Raw genomic sequence first — 21,119 nt, 5'->3', positions numbered from 1 at the left:
AGTAATCTTCTTAAAACGAGATTTACTATTGACGACTTACTGAAAATTGTGTTTAGTTTTTACTTGCATTTTTCAAAAAATGTTCATGTTCACCACCGGACCCTTTCATGATACAGCCGTTTGTATCAGATTCTCGTGTTATTCTCCAATAAATTACTCATAGGACAATGACAATGTAAATGATGTCTTCGTGATCGTGATCATTTGATGAAGTCTACATTGGTTGTGTTGCATATTGTGTTGTAATCATTTCAAGATGTAATTTAAATTTTGCACCTTGGATGGGCTGAATGTCGCACCCGTGGAATCTTGGATGATCAGTGTAAAGTGAGTCAAGATTTTACAATGGCTTCCTTATCTTCAGAGCCAATTGCCAAAAGATTGAAATCTGAATCGAAAGAGACTCGGTTAATTGTCTCTTCCCAAGAAAAAAGTGAATCGGCTGGAAATGTTGTCTATGAAATTAAAACATTGTCGCCATTTTGTTTGTCCCGGGAAGACCAGGAGAGAAAACCTGAAGCAGTTTTGCACGACAAGTATTATCGGTCTTTAGAATTAGGTACGATATGTGTGCTGTGTTTAGGCATTTTGCTCTCAATACTTTTTAACAATTTTAGCGTGTTTTTTTTTATTGTAGTTGATGTTTGGACGTGCATTGTAAACGATAGAGGACAGACCTCCAAACTACTAAGGTATTGTAGGAACATTGCCATCACTTATTGTATTTTTTATGGTTCAATTTGTATGTCACTTTCAATGGTTACTTTAAAATAATATTTGCAATAGGGAAGTTGGTGAAATTCACAAATTGGAAAATCTTCGTCATTTAAAGCGTGTAAAAAATAAAGGTGAATTTAAATAATTCGAATTTCGGGTGTAAATCACTAATCCCATATGGTCTAGTGGTTAGGATTCGTGGTTTTCACCCACGCGGCCCGGGTTCGATTCCCGGTATGGGAATGTCTTTTTTATATTGACTTTTACAATATTTATTTTATAAAACTTTTCCATTTCTAAAAAGCTAAAAATAAATTATGTAGTAAATTATGTAATTAGTTGTTATTTAAGGAAATTTAAATTTTACTTTTTAAAATCTCGGTTCAGTCTTCCACAAACCAAATTTCGGCGGGCTCTCCAACCCGAAAAACCCGTACAGATTATGAAATATTTATTTTGTATTTTCTATTATTTGGATGTTCTTATTTTTTGAAATAGTACTTGGTGAAGTGTTATTCAAAATTTACACTGATTCAATAGTGAAAAAGTCAATATTAAGGGAAAATTTTCAACATTCAAAAATTAAGCAAAATGGATTTCCCATACCGGGAATCGAACCCGGGCCGCGTGGGTGAAAACCACGAATCCTAACCACTAGACCATATGGGATTCACGTACGAATGTGCTGAATTACTTTTGAAAAACCTGCTGTGTGCGTAGATGGAACACTGGTGATGATTGTAGCTGCAGTAGATGGTATTGGCGGTATATTGAGGGAAAATGTAACCTTGAAAGATTTATTTCGTGAATCAACTTTGGTCCTTGATGGTTTATCTCAACCTATTATCACGCGTGTACCAAAATACCCTGCTTTGACGATGGACCAGTTTAATTGTTGGTCAAAAGTCTGGCCAATGAAATTTCATGAAAACAAACGGTTAGAAATTTCCATTTTGTAAATCTAAATCATTTTCATTTGAACTTCTTGATTCACTAATTTTTAATAGAATTACCAAACTCTTGACCAATGAAATATTTACTGACATGGAGTTTCTGAAAATAAAAAAACACATGATTGAAGCGATAAATGTTGCAAGAACAGGCAAGAAAAATGGAGTATCCCATCCTGTTGGTGGTGTTGTTGTAAACCCTCGAACAAACAAGATTATATGCAAAGCTTATGATATGAGCAATTCACGGCACCCTCTTAGACATACTTCCATGGTATGCATCGATCTGATTGCTAGGTTGCATGGTGGTGGTGCCTGGGACCGAGAGTTGGACTCACATGAAGATGGTCAAGGTAGTAAAGATGAACAAGACATGGTAGATAATGATCATATGCTTGAAGATGACTTAATATCTTGTGGTGAGACACCGTACTTGTGCACAGGATATGATCTATACATTACAAGGGAACCTTGTGTCATGTGAGTTTGCAAGAGAATTATCATCAGCTTTTAAAACTTTGTTTTATTTATGTTGGAATCTTACAATATTTTCTCGTTTCATCAGGTGCGCGATGGCTTTATTACATTCTAGAATTCGAACAGTTTTCTATGGCTGTGCGACTCCTTGCTCAGGAGGACTGGGCTCAATTTATAAAATTCACTGCTTGGACGGCGCCAATCATCATTTTGAAGTTTTTCGTGGTTTGTTAGAACAAGAATGTGGAAAGACATAGAAAGCAATTCGCCTTGAAATTTGTTTTTTTGACTTTGCTCTTCTGAAAACGAGAAACTCACTTTATAATTTATGCTCGCCAAGTTATAATTTATGCCAGACTTAATTTATGCGTGCCACGTACGCGTATTGCAATCGCACTCCAGTCAAGTGATATCAGTCCATACTTGGAAACTGTGGAGTCAATATTACGAATATTACTCATATTAATTACTGTAGAATTGCCACAAGACAAAACGGTCTTTGTTTTGTGTTGGTACAACTATTTAAAGTATTATCACCTTCAAAGGTAATTTGATATTTGTAAAAAGAACGCTTACGTATGATACACTGTGGATGAAAACGACTGTAAGTAAAGTGAAGCTCTATATTAAAGGAATCGACGAAATTTACTTTTGAAACATTTCATAAATAATCGACGACAAATGACGGCTGTTTTGGTTCTTTTTGGGCTTGGATTACTGTCGACGTTAAGTATAAATGGGCATCCATTTCAGATACGAGAAGTTGACGAAGGCATAAAAGACGATCCAGCTGAAGTACTGGTTTCTCACTCGAGGCAATCAAACAATGGAAATGATGACAAAATTTCAACAAATGGTTATTTTACTTTAACTCCTAGTGTTTTAACTGATATTTCAACGAAAAAGACATCTGAACAACAGACACCTTTGTTGTCAAGTTTATATGAAAGTTATACTAACTTGGCATCATCTGAAAAGTCAAAAGCTTCAACACATAATGTTATAATTAGCGTGGCTACAAGCATTCAAGTTAACATCTCAAAAACAACGAATGATGTTAATTTTAGCATGCTTATTCAACCATTCAGTACTGTTGAACTATCATCGCCCAAATCATCTTCTTTGGAGGTGTATTCAAACGCTAGTAGATTAATGGCTGCTGTTATCACTGAAAGTAATTCTTTATCAGCAGGCATGAGCACAGACTCTGCATTCAATGATGCTTCTGTAGCATCCTTAAACAGTTATTCACCATCTGCCATTTCTTCTCTATTATCCTCCAGTATCAATGTTGATCATATCTCACCTGCAACTGCCCCTTCCATTACTGATTTTGATGTAACTTCTGTACCAGCGAATATCTCAAGGAATGATTCAATTGCTCAAGTGCCTACTAGTAGCCTTTTAACCACAGAATCTTTGGCTGATGATCATACTAATATTCCATCTCTTATATCATATGTCAATGATGAGTTCCCATCCATTGATGATGGTTTCACCAACACATCTTTTGTTGCAAAGACAAATTTGCCATCTTTAACAACATCAAAATTTGACTTAGTCTCCAGTCCTGTCATATCTACTGTTGTTGAGTCATCTGCGGCATCTTCTACTGCTGAATTAACTTTGCCATCCAAAAGTAGCAAATCAATTAAAAAATCTGTTATTGAAAAGTCAACTGTGTTGATAGTTGTCAAAAATACAGCTATGAGCTGGTCACCTTCTACTAGCACTTTGCCACTGAAACAATCTACTGATTTACAATTCACTGATTTATCATCTGCTGGTTCACTATCTAGTGGTTTACAATCTACTGGTACATCATCAACTGCTTTTCCTTCTAAAAATTCTTTTAAATATGAAACACCATCAAAGCCATCAACTGGTACTAGTTTACCATCAGTTGGATCAACCACTATTATAACACCAAATAAACCATCATCTGAAAGTTATGACACTCCTAAACAAGGTATTCTGCCTCCTACTGAACATAAAGTTCTGAAAACAAACAAAATTTCATCAAATGAAGTATCAGATGATGACAATGAGATAAAAAAAGCTAATGAAGGTAAAAGTTTGTTTTTATGAACAAATTTATGAACAAAGTATATGGATGGTGATCAAATTATTTTTGTGATTTTTTTTGCTTATTTTATTGTAGATGAAGGGAAAATGCCACCACCAGATCAGGTATTACGTCCATTATGCCGTGCTTTGTTAATTTTTTTAAGTTCACTTACTGTGGAAAAAATAGATTTCTAAAGAAATAAATAATATTAAGTTCTGAAATTCAATAGCAAGACTAAATTTGTCTGCTGCATACACCCCTGTTTCTTACTTATTGCTTATATTTGTGTGTGATTTTTTTCTTATTCATAATATTTACAAGGGACGTGAAGCAGTTTTGTGGGATTTTATTGTACCTGTTGGGATTGGTACTTTGGCTGCATTAGTAATTGCACTTGGCATGGTGATGATGAGATCGTGTCGTCGCCGAAAACTAATTAAAGTTCGATTTGGTGGCAAGGTACTTTTCACTGTTTATCATGGGAAAGTTTTTTTTGTGTGTCCTTAAAATGCCCTTGGTATTGAATTGAAATTGATATTAATGTTAAGTTTTGTGACATCATCTTGAAAATAGAAGCAATGTTAAGTTACATTTATTTAAGCAAAATTGTAGATGGTCGATGATATTGGTAGTCTGGTTGATAATATTGGTAGTGGGTTTATTATATCAACCTTTCAATGTCTAATAATAAGTAACAGAGTGCACATTTTTTACATTGAAAGAAGAACTTTAGGTATGTACAGGGCATGTAAGTGTAACCCAGCTTTTCATGTTGCAGTGTATGTTGAGGGGGTGCCGAAAGTAATTATGTTAGAATTAAGGGTGTAGTTGTAGGGATGAATTTGATTATTTTTTATACATACAGATATCGAAAAATTACCATTGGACTCCAATTACTACATGTTTTTGTATGTAACCTATATCCATTAATTTAAAATATTTTTTTGTCATTTCTTTAGCCCAGCCATCCACGGCTTTTGAACAATGATCTCATAAACTTGCTTGCGGAATCTGATGACGAGGAATAGTGAATATCAGTAGTAAATATCAGAATATCCAGTATCCAGTTGCAAAAAATTATCAGATCGTGACACCTGAATATATAATATGTCTTGTATACAGTAAAATATTTCTAAATACTTAGTATTTAAAGCAAGTGTATATTTTTTAGTTCTTCATATACCTGTTAGGTAAAGCTAAATTTTGGTGCAGATCAATGATACAGATAGAGATACAGGTTTACTTTTCTATTTATCAGTTTTATACTTACGGGACATGCTTTTATGCAAATACTGCAAATTCTTTAAATTTGGCGGTAATTATTTGTAGCCGGCGCACAAGGGAGGCTTAGTTGACTAACACCGGAATTTAAAGTTTTTATTTAATTTTAATGTACCTAATTAGTTTTATCTATAAATTTACAAATAAAATATGAGTCCCGACAAAAAATGTGTACTTGCATTAGGGACGGCTTTAACTGCAGGTTTGGTGCTTTGGATGCTTTATAAGCATTTAAAAATGGTCAAAAGAGCCGTTGTTAAATCATTGTTTGTTTACCCCGTGAAATCATGCGCCGGAATAAATCTTGATAAAGTCGATATAACAGAACTTGGTTTTCTTCTTGACCGGTCAGTGTAGACTTTGATTAAATACGTTTTTTCTCAAAAGCATATTTTGTTTTGAGAATTCCCTGATATGGCAATTACTAATTTCGCCTAAATTTCTTCTTAGGTCATGGGTGCTGTGTAATGCCCAAGGAGTTGTGCAGACAATGCGACAGCTTCCAAAAATGGCTCTCATCAAACCATCGTTGGAAGGAACAGACTATTTAGTCCTTGATGCTCCTGGCATGCCCACAATGAAAATTCCTATTGACATTGAAGAGGATAGCACAGAAAAGCATATGCTTGAGTGAGCCAATTGGATTTTGTATATAAGACATGTTGTAGTACTACTATTATACTTCTTGTATCAAATGTGTCATTTTTAGTCTCTTTGGTCTCCATGGGGAAGGTCTGGACTGTGGTGACGATGTTGCGCAGTGGTTTGATAGATTTTTGGGAAAGGAAGGGCATCGATTGTTCACTAGTCGTAGTTCATGTTTAAAGAGAAGAGAGTTAAAAGAGGATGATGTGTGGGGTGATTCTGTCCAGTCTACTGATAAGGTAAAATATTGATAATAAAGAAGCAAATAGCTTTGCCCCCCAGTTCATGCATAAAGCTGAATGTTCCATTGCTTCTTTTGTAGATGATGTTTCAAGATTGTGCTCCCATAATGTTGGTATCCAAGGCCTCCTTAGAGGCAATCAATAAACATTTGGATTGCCCTGTTGACATTAGAACATTTCGTCCTAATATTTATGTTGAAGGATGCTTACCCTATGAAGAAGACTTTTGGCAATCTGTGCAAATTGGCAAGGTTCTATTGAGAAAGTTGAGGCAAACTCCAAGGTACATCAATTTATTTATTTTCTTTGTGAAATTGTCATGTTTAAGTTTGCATAAATGTTTGTTTGTTTCTTTTATAGATGTGTTTTGACTACAGTTGATATGGATTTAGGTGTAAAACGAAAAGATGGTGAGCCACTGAAGACATTAAGGAGGTAAGTATAGAATTTGTAGTTGTATTTCTGCATGCCAGACCATACACCATTTTTTCATAAATTTTTGGTGGACAAGGATACGTGTTTCAAAATCTGATGATAAAAGATACAATGGAAAGCCTTTATTCGGAGATCTTTTTATGGCTGATGTTCCAGGGACAATACATGTTGGAGATGATGTCAAAGTTCTTGCTTAAGTAGTTATTTAAAGACAGTAGCTGTTAGCTACATTTTTTATTTCCTAGGACCTTTATTAATACAACAGGCAACTGGCGAGAAATGCTCACAGTGTCTGTTGTTTAAACAATGATCATTGTCTTCAGTTGTTTAATTTGAATATGTTGCAATTATATTAAAGCTTTTATTCTGGAATCATCACAACTTGCAAAGCTAGCAAAACTGAAGATCCTTTATAATAATAAGAACTTCACACCAATGTAAGAATATTTTAAAATTGTTATTGTTCGATTAAAAATTACCTTCGCAGCTGCTCTAATATAAGTAATGAAAGAGCACACTAATTATTTACATAAGGATACCCCTTGAGATTGGCAGGCGGGATATGTAGGCAAAGTGTCAGCTTGTCAGGCACACGCACGCGCGTATTTTAAAATATGGCGACTGGCAGGTTCTGCTTCTTTTTCTGTCGATTGTATATTTATTTGATCGTCGTCAATATTTAAGACATATTGAAACATGCCACCACGAAGAAAAAGAATTCGAAGTGATGACAGCGAAAATAGTACGGTAGACAGTAAAGGTAAATCATAACTTTGTTGTTTTTTAATAAAGGAAGAATCATGAATCGCACGCAACATAAATATGTTTACTTTAGGTTTGTCAAGTGGTTCAGATGTGCAGTTGAAGGCAAACACACGGCATTATTGTAAGAAAGTGAGCTCTGAAGATTACGATGGTGATTGTGAATCTGAAAATCCTGGGAAAAATCGCGTAAAAAAGACAGTAAATAGATCTCGGATATTAAAACAGAAACCGACCAACAGTGTCATAAATGAAGAAAGATCGAATTCAACACCCATTGCTCCGGCATTTGAAAGAATGGAAGTCGATGCAGATATGCTTGGTTTAGATGGTCTAGTAACTCCTTTGCCAGTTTCTCCAATTCCCCATCACCTATTAAGTACCTCAGCAGCTTTGACCCCAGAAATTGCTCAGAAGGATGAAAAACAGTTGACATTAATAGCACCACCGAAACCACTATTTGAGACACCAGCGGATAAGCCTGTAAAAAAATTCAAAAGAAAACGAGTTACAAAACATCGGCAAATGCAGGTAATGGCACCAACATTGTAGTGTCATAGTTAGCAGCTCTGAATGCTTTACGCATTTTTCTCTTTAGAACAAAAGCAAACTTTTAACAGAGGAAGAAGAATGCATAGCTGCACATTTTGATGAGATAGATGATCATGAACTTATCATTGAGTAAATAGCCTTTCACTTGGTGTGTTTATGTGTAGATTAATAATGAAATGGACAAATTCATGTCTCAGAAAGATTTTGCCATTCTCATCTTTTTGCTATTTCCTTATTTGGATGTTAGTGATGTGGTTGTGGATTGTTGACATCATACTTTTGTAGCTGTGATTGGTTGCAATTGTTGTGTACATAGTAATTTCCCTGAAGTTTTGTTAAAAAGCCATTATCAAGGCTCAAACATGTATGTATTTGTATTTAAGAATGATATTTATATATAGATCTTCAAATTACAATCTTTGCCTTTTACAGTTTTTAAGGGGGGGAGGACAGAAAAAATTCAGTTTCTTGATGGGGGATTTGAAAAAAATGAAGTTTCTATAGTGAACTGAAAAAGTGGAGTTTCTTGAGAGAAAGAAGTAGAGTTTATTTAGCAGGAATGATTCTCAGTGAGAGTGTTTGTGTCCTGTTTTTCAAAACATATGAATTACATGAATACACAAGTACACCCTCCTTTCCCAGTCTCCACGCTACATTGTCGCTTTTTTCATGACTCGTCTTTAGAAAATAGACGATAGTTTCTTCTTACAACTGTCTGCTAAAATCTCACCACTAGGACTGCATACGTAAATTATTGCAATATAGTGCAAGAACTCCTTTTCTAAACAGTTTAACTACGATGATTTACTGTCGTAAACATACTCATTGTTTTTCACGTGTGTAAAATGTATTTATATCTTTACCACTTCGTGGTATAATTTAATTCAATCCTAATTTCTAGCATCGTTTTTGACGAAGGTGTCTAAAGCTTTAATTAAAAAATTCAATAAAAAAATATCCACCTTTGATACACATATATGTAAAGCACTCAACACTGCTTCTTAAATCATATTGATGGTCATTGTATTTGCTTTTTTATTTTTATGGACTTGATCGTCTTTGGAAAAAAACTGTTTGAAATAATCTCTTTTATCCTACAACTTCCAACTTAAAGATTCACTTCTGTTCTTTTGTCGTAACGTTTTGATGAATGCAGAAGTGTTTTATAAAGAGTTTTGGAATAATAGAAATTCTTCATTATCTGTTGACATTTTAACGTTTCTAATGAGTCTCCAAGAAGAGGAGAAATTCTTTACTAACTTATAACGGTTTCATGATGTTACTCTGTCGCAGAAATAGGCTTGTTTTGCTATTGAAGCAGTTATAGAAGCCTTATAAAGATGCAACAATACTTCAATTGGAAGGATCTTCACTAGAGATAGAATGGTTAGATGTAGACCCGTTACTCCATTGGTCATCTAGAGTTTCCCAGGCGTTCAACAAACTCTCTGTTTCACTTTCATGTAGATGAAAATCTTTCTCAACTATCTCTTCTTGTCGAATTCCTTCAGGTATCTTCAATGCTGGAAGACCGTATGGTTTTTTGTGTTCTATTAAATTTGACCTGTTGATGTCCTTGTTAACAAGATGATTTCCATCTCTGTCGACGTCCATCATATTTCGTAAGAAAGCCATCGTGTTTTCATCCAGTAAAGATTTTGAATAAATATAAGAAATAGTATCGCCTTCTGCTTGCTTGCTTCGTTTACATTTCTTTGCTGTTCCTTTCGATTTTGCTTCTTCCTTTACAATGTTTGGCGAAATCTTGGGTAATCCGATAGGGTCGAATTGCTTGAACGCTTTTAAAGATTTTTTACCAGAGTTCAAGGACGTTTTAATTGTACACGTTTTATGCAACGTGTGCTCGTGGTTCGTTCTTTTTCCTCTTGATTTTTCACTATTATGCAAACGTCTTTTTCCAGTTTTGTTTAAGTACCTGCTGGCGTTTGATTTTCTTTCATAAGAAACGCCATTTCTCTTTGTGCCTTTTAAAACTGTTCCCGATGGCTCGCACAGGTCAACAATCTCGGGAAAATGGAAGTTATCCATTTAATTTAGCAGTTTTTGAATTCCCACAGTTATAGATGGGACTAAGAAACTACAACTGTAAACTACCGTATTTCTTTTCCCTAGGTTTTTCTGACTAAAAATGCGACCAGACTTTTCATGGCGAAAGATGTATAATAATATGTAATAGGATATGTCATATAATGGTCCAAGTGTTTTGTTTTTGACGACGAATCTTCATTAATTTAGAACTGAGGAAATGTCTTGAGTTTATCTATGTGGGGTGTAACCTTTTTCAAGAAAAAATTATTGCAATTTTTCAAATAATTAAGTGGCAGTTTGCAGATGTACAGAAAAGTAAGAAGGAACTGTCGGGATAAGATTGATATTTATATAGAAATGATTTTGGTAATTTTGTGTAGATTTGTTCGACTAAATTACTTAAACAAACATAGAAAATCGTTTCAGGATAAAACTGCAGGATACAATTCATTGCATGTTGATCACGCGATTTTGATAAAAGTGGTGTGATTGTTACGTATGATTGTAACATTGGAAATATCTTCAACCGTTGACTTTTCACTTTCGTGAGTTTTTAATTTTTGGCAATGACTTCTATTTTGCGAAACAACCTAAATACGGTATAAAACAGATAAAGAAATGATATAAACTTAGATTTTGTGTCTGTTTTACTTTTATGATAAAGGTAAAACATCATCTGCAAAAATTATGGAACATATTTTATATGCACGTGTCCAAATCGAATGGTATTCCGAGAGTTTCCGAATAAATCCGAACTTTTGCACTCAGCAAATTTGATAGCATCTCCGTGTACCAAGATCGCACGAAACGTGATCTGACGAATCCGGCATTTTTCTTAAAGAGATACTATTCCAACACAAACATATCTACAAGTCAAACGAATGGCGTTCTTTTTGTACTTTACGTATATTTTGTCAAGTTTTTTGGCTGGAATATTTGTCTATTACTTCATAAATCGATCGAAGGTTTGTGCACAAAATGTACTTGTGATATGCAGCCGTCTCATGTGATGTGACCTTGAGAATTTGCAGTGAAACATTGTATTTACTACAGAATTTTGTTCTATAGAAAAGTTCTTCAACATTAGGCAGGTGTTCTTCGTCAGATATTTACACAAGCATTAAAAAAGTATGTATTTGTTGTCTTCAATTATTGTCAAATAATTATTTGGAAAATCAGCAATTTGTTTATTATCTCTTCGATTTGCTACAAACACACTGCATAAATTGGAAAGAATCTCGTGTGATTTGTCACATTTATATACATAGTACTCATTGATATGTGTAGCTTACTATTTATAATCATATGTGCATAGCTCATTAATAATTAACCATTACTCATATATATTGAAAATTATCATGCTAATTATTTCATATCAATTAATAGTAGCAGTTTTGTACAACAAAATGATCAAATTTTTTATTGATTGCATTTTCATGCCAGTTATTGCCTTTGGACCAAAATTATTGGAATTTAAAGTATGTGGAAGATGGATTAAGAGTTTGGCAAAGTTGTTATTACAACAATTGTTTTGCAACATCTGCGATGCTCCCTGCTTCTTTGAAGGTATTTTTGCAACCTTCCAATATTTTTAACATTAGCTAATCTTGCCAAACAATTGGTCATATTAAACTAATAAGCTATCCATTATGGTTTGTTAGACTGCAAAGGACATTTTAACTGAACCTTCGTTAATCAATGAGTGGAATATAAAGATTAAGTTTATATCAAGAACAGACATTTCTAGTGGTGGGGCGAGTAGCAGTACTGATGTCATTTCAGTGACTGAATCATTGCAAGGTTTTAGTAAATTTCTTACAGCTCAGTCAAAGACTATTTCACGGTAGAAATCACTGGCCTTCATTCTATTTGTTTACTTAGATTTTTTAAGCATTTGAGTTTCTTTGTGAATCTCTTGTAGAACTTGGAACTTTGAAGAAAATGTTGCTTTTTGGCTGCATACATCAACTATTGATCCCAAATCCACTGATTCTTACTTCACTTTGTTTATGGTTTTTCCTATTAAAGGTTTTTAATCTTGACAAAATGTGAGATGAATGATCATCATTGTTTGATTTGCTCATCATAGAAATTCTGTTGCAGAGAAAGAAGAGCAATGTCAAGTCTTTGTTGTAACTGAAACAATTTCACAACTTGATCCTTCAAATCTGACTTCTAGTGTAGCTGGACTACGAGATTTTGTTATTCAAAGATGCACAGGTGTTTTACTTCCAGGAGCAGTTAAGGATATGAAAGATGGTAATATTGCCAAGAATGAAGAAAAAGGAGATGTTTCAGAAGGTTTGTAGTCTTTGAATAGCACTTCTTAAAACTTCCACTCAGTAAAAATTTATAGATTTTATAATTTTTCAGATATTGTTGAAAATGTTGATGTCAAGAATTCCAGTTTCTCGTCTGAGGTATTTGAAATAAAACTTGCTTCATACATTTTTAAGAATGAAATGGTGATCTTGAAAATTTTTTGTGGTCTTATAATTTTTTTAGGAAGTTTTTGATGAGATGGGAGTTTATTTTTTTCCAGACAAAGATTTTCAGTCCAAGTAAGCAAACATGTTTACCATTACAAGGTGAGAGAATTTGATGATGGTACAAACATAATTTTCTTATTAAGGTATAAACCATCAATTGATGTTGGGTTGAAGACACTTTTGGAATATTATTATGCCAAAGCTAACCAAGATGGCTGGAATTTCTTTGGAAATATGAAGTAGGAACTTTTTTATTTATAGAAATTTAAACGTAAGTAGATAGTACCTATTTTTCAGCTTATGAGCAGAGTAAAGTGAACAGCAAATTTATTTGAAGATCATTTTTGTTGCAGTTAACAGTTCTCAATTTTTAGCAGATATGTTACGTCGATGTTGACAGTTTAGCATCGCAACGTTTTTAAATTCTTACTTTAATCATGTTGAGAATTTTAAATTTTTGACGTTCATGAGAAGGCTTGAACAAAAAGTTAAACAATCTGGATGATTGAAGGAGTAAAAGATCAAATATAGATTGTGAATCACAATTTGCTTCTAGGTTTAAGTTTAACTCTAATTTACTACTTAATTTAATTTAGTTTAACATGTATAACAATTTGTAATAGTTAGTTTAATTGAAATCTTCTCTCATCAGTTATGACGAGGAAATGTTTCTTAAATAAATGAAATAACCCTGGCTATTCTGAAGTGTTTGCATGCTATTCATATATTTACATTTACTGATTTTGTAGAAATGTGGAAATCATGAAGAAGCCAGCCAGTCCGGGTTTTAGCATTTGGGATTGTTCAAAAGGAACTACGGAAATCAACGTCCCCGTCCATTATCTTATGGCTTACCTTGACGACTTAAACAGGACAGTCGAATACGATGATATGTTCGAAAGAGGTGCGCGTTGATGATGATGTTTCCTAGAAATTGTTGTATTTATAATACTGATGGTTATCTTTCAACAGGTCATGTCGTCGAACATGTTGGTGATCTAACAAAGATCGTATATATAGAGTATAGGGGTATTTGGCCTGTTAGTAATCGAGATTTCTGTTCCTATTCTGCGACGCGAGTTTTGAAGAACAACATTGTGGTCTACTTTGCTTCACATGTAAGTAACCTACTCATTTTTATTGCTTGCGCGTATTAATGGCAGATTTCTCTCATTTTAATATTGTTGTACTTGAGGTAAAACATCCTTCATGCCCGGCAAACAAGAAAATAGTGAGGTAAGTCGCTAGCTTGTCTCAAGTACTTAATTATTGTTGTTTTTCTCAAATTAACAGTTGTTTTTATCAAATGTAGAGGAAAGATTTTGATCGGAGGTTATGTCATGGAAATCATAAGTGAAAATCCTCCACGTATCAAGACTTCCTATATCACTCATGTTGATCTAGAAGGTATGCATTACGGAATTATGTCATGAATTACGTATGAATTACTCTAAGCTTTCACTTGCAGTAGGTTGCACAAAGGTCAAATATCGTTGTCCCTTTTTAGAAAGTGGTTGTATTTAAAATTGAACTTTGTTGTCTTTGAATATGTGTTCTGTTCAAATCGTAACTTGACCGTGAGATATTTGTGAAACAAACATAACAATTGCCATTTACTGGATAGCGTTTTCCACGCTTCGTGCGACCGTCTCCAGACCTCCTGACTCGATGCTTTGTGCATGCAATCGCCTTAGATCTTTTGACCCCACGCTTCGTGCATTGGTCTCTAGATCCCATCTTTATGCAACCGCTTCATGTCGTTTTCTTGTTCCGTTCAATCTTTGCTTTTTTATGTTTGAATCAAAAAGGTAGTGTTCCATCGCGAATTGTCAATAAGATTACCGCTAGTCAACCGGCCTCCGTCGGACTTGTCAAGAAATTTGTTGAGAAAATGTATGAAGATGAAGTTGACAACCCAAACAGACCTGCGTCAAAGTTTAAAATGGATGCCTTAGTACTTAAAGAAAAACTTGAACGTGCTAAGGAACAACTTACTAAAAGATCCACGGACCAACCAAGTACGACTTCTAAAGAACCACCAGAAGTGATGTCATCTCCTGCGCCACCTGTACCACTGGTCAACGGTGATGTACATCCTGAATCTTACACACAGGTTCAACCGTGCGGCATTCTTTTATTTTTTTGCTTTTGAATCCTTTTTTTAAACTCATCTTTACTTTCTTATCAGTCTCTTACAGTTTCTGATGAATCCAGGTTGTCTCCCTCTATCAACGGAACATACGGTAAGCTACACAGCTTATCTATAAACTATAAATCAATAAAATAGCTTGAAATGTTGGTTCTTGTGTCTTGTTAAGTTGATCAAGTTGGCTTGGAGTACAAAACCATCGGTAATCAAGCTTGTGCAGCCTTGTTACAGGAGGTATTGATGATATCTTTTACTATTATGCCAAAAAATATTTAAAATTGAAAAGCGTCTGGAATTAGCTTCTCTGTATAATAGCTATATAAATACTGTTTAATTGTAGTCATTTGAAGTAACGGAGGTGGATATATCCAAACCAAATTCATCAAATGTCCCTGACCAATGGCGGTATGTTGATTTTGAGCAAACATTCTCTACATTTGCACAAAAGAAAAGCTTCGAGCCTCTTTTATTGTAGATTTCAGGAGACAGAGAGGAATGTGCTCGTTTTTAGAAAAATTCATAAGAGTGAGAAAATGCACAGGTTTGAAACAATGAATTTTATTAGTTGAACTTCATTTCGACCATTGCATCGATTTGCATTTTTTCACTCAAATATATTGATTTTAGTTTCGCTGGTAAAGGTTTGATTGCTTGTCCGCCACCTAAAGTATGGGAGATTTTATGTAATCCTCAGTTGACCTCTCGCTACAACAACATGCTGAAGGTAATCGTTAACAATCGTTCCACTTGTGTAAAAGTGGGACATTTAAGGATAAGGAGGGTATTTACCAATTCCTTAGCGTGTTTGGTTGAGCTATGTAAATTTCGATCGTTTGTTGGCATTTCTCTATAATGCTTTTTTTTTACAGTGAGTGAGCTCAAACTATTTGCATAGCATTACCAAATTTGCGACAAATGCTACGTCATTGACATTTACAATAGCATTTAATTTTTTTATTCCAGGAAACACGAATCCTTGAACGTTTGAGTGAAACGCAAACCATAGGTAAATGTGATTTTATAATATGCATGAATGAAAGACTAGAGTGATGTTCTTACGATCTCATATTTTTGGAATATTTTCAGAATATATTTATTTTCAAACGGAAAAGTGTTTCCAAAAACATTCAAGAGATTTTGTTCTTCTTAAGACCACTCGAAAAGAGGTTTGTTGTTGTTGAAGGATGAACTAAAAATGTCCTTACTGCATTAAGCTTTCATGATTTCCTTATAGAAAGACAAGTATGTGTTGTCATATGTATCTGTTGACTACCCTAATGCTCCTCCATCGAAAAAAGATGCGAAACGCGGCAAAGTATGAAACGACGTCATTTACTAATTGAATAGGTCATCGCGTATTAATAAATTATTATAATATATTTAGATTATTTATTCTGGATGGGTGATCGAACCCATCCTTCATAACGGTCAGTTATATTCAACGGTTACCTACATGGCACAGGTTTGAATGATTACAAAATTATACAGTTTTAATTTTAATTGCCTTTGAGTATGTGGAATGAATCACTATTTAGTAAGAAAACTTAGTTGCGGGCCATTAGATTGTTTTTATCTGACGTCATGGCTATCAGCCTGTCGTGTTGAAGTATAGCTTAAACCCCAACAGCTTCCTACATTCTTAGGTTTGTATTCCCACTCCGCAACTTTATAAAAGATAAATAAGATAAAATCTAGTTAATTTTGACTCTTGAAACTATAGTTTTCATAGACATATAAGTGATTGATGAAATTTTAGCTTGGCCATCCATCACATTTCATTTATTCTAAATCTCATCAACTTCTTTCTGTACTTAGTTGATATGGGCATTATATTTGTCTGTCATTATCTTATGTTATGACATGGCTATAAAAAGGATTTACAATCTTAATCCAAACACTATTCCCATCCCTAAGCGTGATGCATGATAGGAAGTCTTATCATCACATAGTGTATTTATTGATTCGCCAAGTTATTAAATAAATTAACGTTCACACTAATCATCTAGGTGAATCCAGGCGGTAGTTATCCGGCAATGATTATCAATGCTGTTTCGCAAAAACAACCGCTCTGTGTTTTCTACTTACGGAGGATGATAGAGAATCCAAATGATAATTTCACTCAATCAGTTGATGTCATGGGCAAAACTTAAGTTGGAGCGTTCAATGAATTTTGCTGGTGTTCCTTTGACGTCCAAATCATTCAACATCATATGACAAATAAATTCAAACATGTATGTTTGGTATGCCAAATTTTATCATTAATTTATTCATTACAAAGTCTTAATTGTTCAATATTGTATATACAAAAAATTGCCATATATTGAATTTATTATCATAATTTCACATATATTAACAACTGTGATGTCGGGAGGCTTTAATATTAATTCTTTCGTCGTTACTTAAACGTATTTCTGATCTTTATTTTGTCAGGTTACGATCTGACCTCGTAATTTGACGAATATCAAAAATTTTAACATCGAATCGTAAATACACAATTGTACTTTGCATATTGAATTTCACGGTTTGACAAAGTAAACATAATAGCAGTCGAGTTTCCAGGAACAGTAAACGCGCAAAATTGCTGGTGAACGTAAAATGACTTAGAAATGTGAAACTTGCTCAAATTGCAATAAATACATAAGCAAATTTCAAACTCGACAAGCCTGTTCAAATCCCATTTGTGTCCTCCAACGATTCAAGACTTCAGAAAAAAACATAAACGTCAATCCATCAAACATTTGGAAGGCATAAATGACGAGAGATGGCGATGGGTGACGGAGGGAAGTGACAGTGAGCAGTTAAAGTGAAAGATTTGTTTTTATTGTATATTTTTTACAAAATTTCTTTTCTCTCCTAAACCCGACCGAACTTGAACCCCTTGACGAGTGTCAACATTTGTAGTCACCTTTTGTTCTTATCGCAAATGACGTCGTTTTGTTTTCTTCGACGTAAGGATACTGGGGTTTCTCTTATTCTTTTGAAGGTTTGTTTGAAGGTCTCTTTGCCCAATTAGTGATGAATTCAGGAAACCGTGCGTCTGTTCTCTATCGAGTACCAGTGCATGTATCAATATTTCGTTGCCAAAGAAATGACCTCTTCTTTAAATCGCTTGCTGAAAATACCTCTGGGTCTCAGGCCTTGAATTAGCGGCTGAGATATGCTGCAAATTTAGTCTTGCTATGCAAAACTTTCTGTGTTTACACACTTGAAAAACTATAAATCTGTAAAGAAATAATTGATAATAAAGCTCTTCAATTTAGTGAGCCTCACCAATACTTGCGATCTGCTTACACTACTGTATTGAACTGAAGTACAATCCACAGATTTTCGTTGGACTGCATTTTTTATAAGGTCGCAACTATCACGTTGCTTTAATACACATGTCACTTTAGTCACCGAAAAAAGAAAATTTTTAGAAAAAAGTTGAGGTTACCCATCACTACAGAGGTGTTTATATTTTTTTGTAGATTGTACTAACTGTATCACTGCACGTGTCTTCGTTTTCGACTTTTCATTCACACTCGCTGTTTCAACTTCGGACAGAATTATGTGAAGCATGGATAATTTAGGATTACGTGCATCAGACTCAGAGATAATGCTGACAGTGGATAATCCACTGGGATAATCTTTGTTAATCTTTCGCGTGTTCCGTGTTTTGAACATTGAGTTCTATAATAACTGGAGCGGCTATCTTTACTGGGGCGAGGTCGCCAAAAAAATGGCGGCCAACGGACGTATTTCCGCTGAAATGATCGCTTTGCAGAAAAATAATATTCTCGACCTCCCCTGGTGTCTATAGTAAATTATAAAGAATTTTCAAAACAAACACGATATCACAGAATATGGATATCGTTAGTTCCATATTCTGTGACGATTCTTTTGGCATTTCTTTTATAATGCCAACACTTCAATCGTTCAATTGTTGGATGTCGTAGTTTCCACAAAAGGTACATATCGCTTCCCACAGGTGAGGTAGTTGTTTGTTTTGTTAGTCCGTCAACGATTGAAAAGCAATTATACATGCACTTGAAAAGCCATAAAATACATATTAAAGATCGTATTTTTAAGACTGACTTGAACGCCAAATATACTGATGTTTTCGTGTTTTGTCTATAAATTTCTGCATACTTTTCTGTCATTTGTTAATGCATGAAATCGTAAATTTACCTATCTATTTGCAAAATAGTTTCCTAAAGCAAAAAGACCCTGCACACATTTTGCTCTGTGAAAAGTATCAAGAAGAAATGATCAGCCCCAACAGTACCCATGATTTGGAGCAGAGCTTGTTATGTTGTATTTGCTGACAACATGCAGGAAGACCAAGAAGTAAAGATGACTGGAAGATGTTATTGACCAGGCAGAGTCTTAAAAATGATAATGCTGTAAAGATAATTGATTTATTGTCTGCCTTATCCAGAGTTATTTAATTTGATCATGGTCAAATTCTATGGATGGAGACAATGGATTCACTAATGATGCCTTGAATGCTTTGAAGTTGAAGTTCATGAACCAAAAAGATGGCAAGAAGGTTGTGTGTTTTGATGCTTAATTAAATGTCAATTCACAACATATAAAATGGAAAGGCCATAAAGTTTGTGTCTATGTAAACATTTGTACTGAGATTGATGATGACTTGATGCAGATGTGAAGCATTAAACTGAATAAGCCATTGGGTTTTATATAACATAATGTTTAAATCATGGCATATCTTTATCAAAATATTTTAGTTGAGTGTTGTTTAAATGTTACTAATATCTAATGCACTATACTGAAGCATTAAAGATTCAGTGATGAAACCTTTAAATTTACTGTACTGTATATTTCTTATATATTTCTTATATTTCTTTAAGAAACAGTTTGAGCTTATTTACCTATTAGAGTACAGAATGGGGATTTATCATATGCATCATTGCTGCTTTTTAAATAAATGTTTTCACTTTTCAAAGCTTTTCTACAAATATTTTGCTTCTTATTTCTTTTCATGAGATTGATGATATAGAGGTAATATAATCCAATAACTTTATAATTTCTAGAAAGCTGTTAAGCTTCTAGCATAAAAGTACACTATAGGTATTTAATTCATTTGGTTTTATTGCCTTGTTATGACATATCCATATGCATTTCATCATTCATGTATGAAAACACCAAATGTGGATACTCAGAGAACAAAATGCACTACCAACTGCTTATGAAATTTATTATTGAAGTGAAAACTGTTTTAATCATTCAAATTGTGCACTTATATTGAAAATATAGGAAAAACAAAACAAAGTGAAAAATAAGGGTAGAAGTATTAAAACTAAAATGAATTATAAACACCATTGGAAGCATAAGTGTTTTGATGATTATTTGCATTTTGCCCAATTTATATATCAATACAACAAAATCAAAATGTGCTACAACTTTACAAGTATTTGATGCAGTTGCACTTCAGAACATCACAAAAGGTTACTTAAAGTAATTTCTATACAATATTGTTTGTTTTCATTTACCAAACCTATGCAGACTTGAGTCTTTTGAAATTTAATATGAAACTCAATTACAGAAAATACGTAAATATCCAGAGATTTAATATTTACTTTTTAAAGAAACAAGTAAAAGAAGCAAAATAGCAATGATAAAAATAAGCTAACTTCTCTCTCGTGAACCACTGTGGAGATGAACTATGATATACTTTTTGTATAGACTAAAGAGTTTAATCGATCAAACAAGTTTGACGCTGGTAAGAAAACGACGCATATCTGCATTCATAGATGTAGCCGACATATAGCTCTTTCATCGATAGTTATAAATACATCCTCGTAGGAGCCGATAACTGGAAAGCTATGTTGACTCGCTGTTACGAATTGTAGGTTTTATCGTGATTTTCATCAAAAATTGCTTGCCGAATCCCAAATACACACATACATTTTCTTCACTCTTTTGGGAAATTGTGAAATTTTCGGAAAAGCGGTCAATTTCGGTAAATCTCAGCGGCAACGGACGAAATCCGCCATTTTTTTGGCGTCAGCAGATATCTAAGGCCGCGCTTGAGATAGCCGCTCCAGTTATTATAGAACTCAATGGTTTTGAAGACAAAAAATAAGGAGCGCCGCCATTACTAAGGGACCAACTTTCGAAAATAAGGAGCAAATATATTGTGGATTTATACGAGAATAATGAAGAATTTTCAACATATAACTACATGAACATAAGAGATACATCAGTTTATAGAAGAGCTAAAAATACGATGAAATATGATGAAATATGATAAAAATGCAGCGATTTTTGTCATCGGGAACTCTACTGTGGCATGTAAAAACT

At 34.1% G+C, this 21,119-nt stretch overlaps 5 protein-coding genes, 1 long non-coding RNA gene and 2 other non-coding genes across 9 annotated transcripts; 6 read left to right on the top strand and 2 right to left on the bottom strand.

Annotated features, from left to right (window-relative positions):
• The first annotated feature begins 297 nt into the window (after positions 1-297).
• On the top strand, positions 298-2,792 carry LOC124441319 (probable inactive tRNA-specific adenosine deaminase-like protein 3). Its single transcript, XM_046991768.1, has 6 exons — positions 298-559; positions 638-692; positions 787-848; positions 1,438-1,654; positions 1,725-2,147; positions 2,233-2,792. The coding sequence occupies exons 1-6, from the start codon at positions 346-348 to the stop codon at positions 2,399-2,401; spliced, it is 1,140 nt and encodes a 379-aa protein (XP_046847724.1). The 5' UTR covers positions 298-345; the 3' UTR covers positions 2,402-2,792.
• Positions 889-960, top strand: Trnae-uuc. The gene has a single exon. It is a non-coding gene; the product is annotated as a tRNA-Glu (tRNA).
• LOC124441322 lies at positions 1,203-20,004 on the bottom strand. The gene is made up of 3 exons (XR_006946943.1): positions 19,993-20,004; positions 10,706-10,711; positions 1,203-1,402 (listed from the first exon to the last, which is right to left on the bottom strand). It is a non-coding gene; the product is annotated as an uncharacterized LOC124441322 (long non-coding RNA).
• Positions 1,315-1,386, bottom strand: Trnae-uuc. Its single transcript has one exon. It is a non-coding gene; the product is annotated as a tRNA-Glu (tRNA).
• Positions 2,738-5,661, top strand: LOC124441317 (P cell-type agglutination protein map4-like). Of its 2 annotated transcripts, XM_046991767.1 has the most exons (5): positions 2,738-3,903; positions 3,964-4,212; positions 4,306-4,334; positions 4,534-4,671; positions 5,172-5,661. In XM_046991767.1, exons 1-5 carry the CDS (start codon positions 2,826-2,828, stop codon positions 5,238-5,240), a joined length of 1,563 nt encoding a protein of 520 aa, XP_046847723.1. In that variant the 5' UTR covers positions 2,738-2,825; the 3' UTR covers positions 5,241-5,661. The 2 variants fall into 2 exon arrangements, with proteins under 2 accessions (XP_046847723.1, XP_046847722.1); XM_046991766.1 differs by having other exon boundaries at positions 2,738-4,212.
• On the top strand, positions 5,577-7,301 carry LOC124441320 (mitochondrial amidoxime reducing component 2-like). Its single transcript, XM_046991769.1, has 6 exons — positions 5,577-5,840; positions 5,944-6,123; positions 6,203-6,377; positions 6,461-6,663; positions 6,741-6,815; positions 6,892-7,301. Exons 1-6 carry the CDS (start codon positions 5,644-5,646, stop codon positions 7,010-7,012), a joined length of 951 nt encoding a protein of 316 aa, XP_046847725.1. The 5' UTR covers positions 5,577-5,643; the 3' UTR covers positions 7,013-7,301.
• LOC124441321 lies at positions 7,388-8,545 on the top strand. The gene is made up of 3 exons (XM_046991770.1): positions 7,388-7,575; positions 7,651-8,108; positions 8,176-8,545. Exons 1-3 carry the CDS (start codon positions 7,512-7,514, stop codon positions 8,260-8,262), a joined length of 609 nt encoding a protein of 202 aa, XP_046847726.1. The 5' UTR covers positions 7,388-7,511; the 3' UTR covers positions 8,263-8,545.
• On the top strand, positions 10,925-17,323 carry LOC124441316. The gene is made up of 24 exons (XM_046991765.1): positions 10,925-11,143; positions 11,247-11,306; positions 11,622-11,744; positions 11,840-12,021; positions 12,100-12,206; positions 12,282-12,479; positions 12,552-12,598; positions 12,684-12,739; positions 12,811-12,906; positions 13,417-13,571; positions 13,640-13,785; positions 13,863-13,903; positions 13,980-14,074; positions 14,476-14,780; positions 14,856-14,910; positions 14,986-15,050; positions 15,157-15,221; positions 15,292-15,357; positions 15,444-15,540; positions 15,780-15,822; positions 15,903-15,982; positions 16,051-16,131; positions 16,201-16,278; positions 16,823-17,323. The coding sequence occupies exons 1-24, from the start codon at positions 11,060-11,062 to the stop codon at positions 16,964-16,966; spliced, it is 2,469 nt and encodes an 822-aa protein (XP_046847721.1). The 5' UTR covers positions 10,925-11,059; the 3' UTR covers positions 16,967-17,323.
• Positions 20,005-21,119: the final 1,115 nt, after the last annotated feature.

The sequence above is a fragment of the Xenia sp. Carnegie-2017 genome, unplaced genomic scaffold, assembly GCF_021976095.1.
Source record: "Xenia sp. Carnegie-2017 unplaced genomic scaffold, XeniaSp_v1 HiC_scaffold_20, whole genome shotgun sequence".
NCBI classification, from domain to species: Eukaryota; Metazoa; Cnidaria; class Anthozoa; order Malacalcyonacea; family Xeniidae; genus Xenia; species Xenia sp. Carnegie-2017.
The sequence above is the reverse complement of the archived record's forward strand: the minus strand, read 5'-3'. Positions and strand labels throughout refer to the sequence as shown.

Excerpts from the sequence above, each read along its gene's own strand:
- LOC124441319 (XM_046991768.1), top strand. The coding sequence starts at position 346 with ATGGCTTCCTTATCTTCAGAGCCAATTGCCAAAAGATTGAAATCTGAA. Across the intron at positions 693-786 it reads CAGACCTCCAAACTACTAAG|GGAAGTTGGTGAAATTCACA; the intron begins GTATTGTAGGAA and ends TATTTGCAATAG. Across the intron at positions 849-1,437 it reads AAAGCGTGTAAAAAATAAAG|ATGGAACACTGGTGATGATT; the intron begins GTGAATTTAAAT and ends CTGTGTGCGTAG.
- LOC124441317 (XM_046991766.1), top strand. The coding sequence starts at position 2,826 with ATGACGGCTGTTTTGGTTCTTTTTGGGCTTGGATTACTGTCGACGTTA. Across the intron at positions 4,213-4,305 it reads GATAAAAAAAGCTAATGAAG|ATGAAGGGAAAATGCCACCA; the intron begins GTAAAAGTTTGT and ends ATTTTATTGTAG. Across the intron at positions 4,672-5,171 it reads AAGTTCGATTTGGTGGCAAG|CCCAGCCATCCACGGCTTTT; the intron begins GTACTTTTCACT and ends TCATTTCTTTAG.
- LOC124441320 (XM_046991769.1), top strand. The coding sequence starts at position 5,644 with ATGAGTCCCGACAAAAAATGTGTACTTGCATTAGGGACGGCTTTAACT. Across the intron at positions 5,841-5,943 it reads CTTGGTTTTCTTCTTGACCG|GTCATGGGTGCTGTGTAATG; the intron begins GTCAGTGTAGAC and ends ATTTCTTCTTAG. Across the intron at positions 6,816-6,891 it reads CCACTGAAGACATTAAGGAG|GATACGTGTTTCAAAATCTG; the intron begins GTAAGTATAGAA and ends TTGGTGGACAAG.
- LOC124441321 (XM_046991770.1), top strand. The coding sequence starts at position 7,512 with ATGCCACCACGAAGAAAAAGAATTCGAAGTGATGACAGCGAAAATAGT. Across the intron at positions 7,576-7,650 it reads TAGTACGGTAGACAGTAAAG|GTTTGTCAAGTGGTTCAGAT; the intron begins GTAAATCATAAC and ends TGTTTACTTTAG. Across the intron at positions 8,109-8,175 it reads CAAAACATCGGCAAATGCAG|AACAAAAGCAAACTTTTAAC; the intron begins GTAATGGCACCA and ends TTTTCTCTTTAG.
- LOC124441316 (XM_046991765.1), top strand. The coding sequence starts at position 11,060 with ATGGCGTTCTTTTTGTACTTTACGTATATTTTGTCAAGTTTTTTGGCT. Across the intron at positions 12,480-12,551 it reads AAAAGGAGATGTTTCAGAAG|ATATTGTTGAAAATGTTGAT; the intron begins GTTTGTAGTCTT and ends ATAATTTTTCAG. Across the intron at positions 15,051-15,156 it reads GTGCAGCCTTGTTACAGGAG|TCATTTGAAGTAACGGAGGT; the intron begins GTATTGATGATA and ends GTTTAATTGTAG.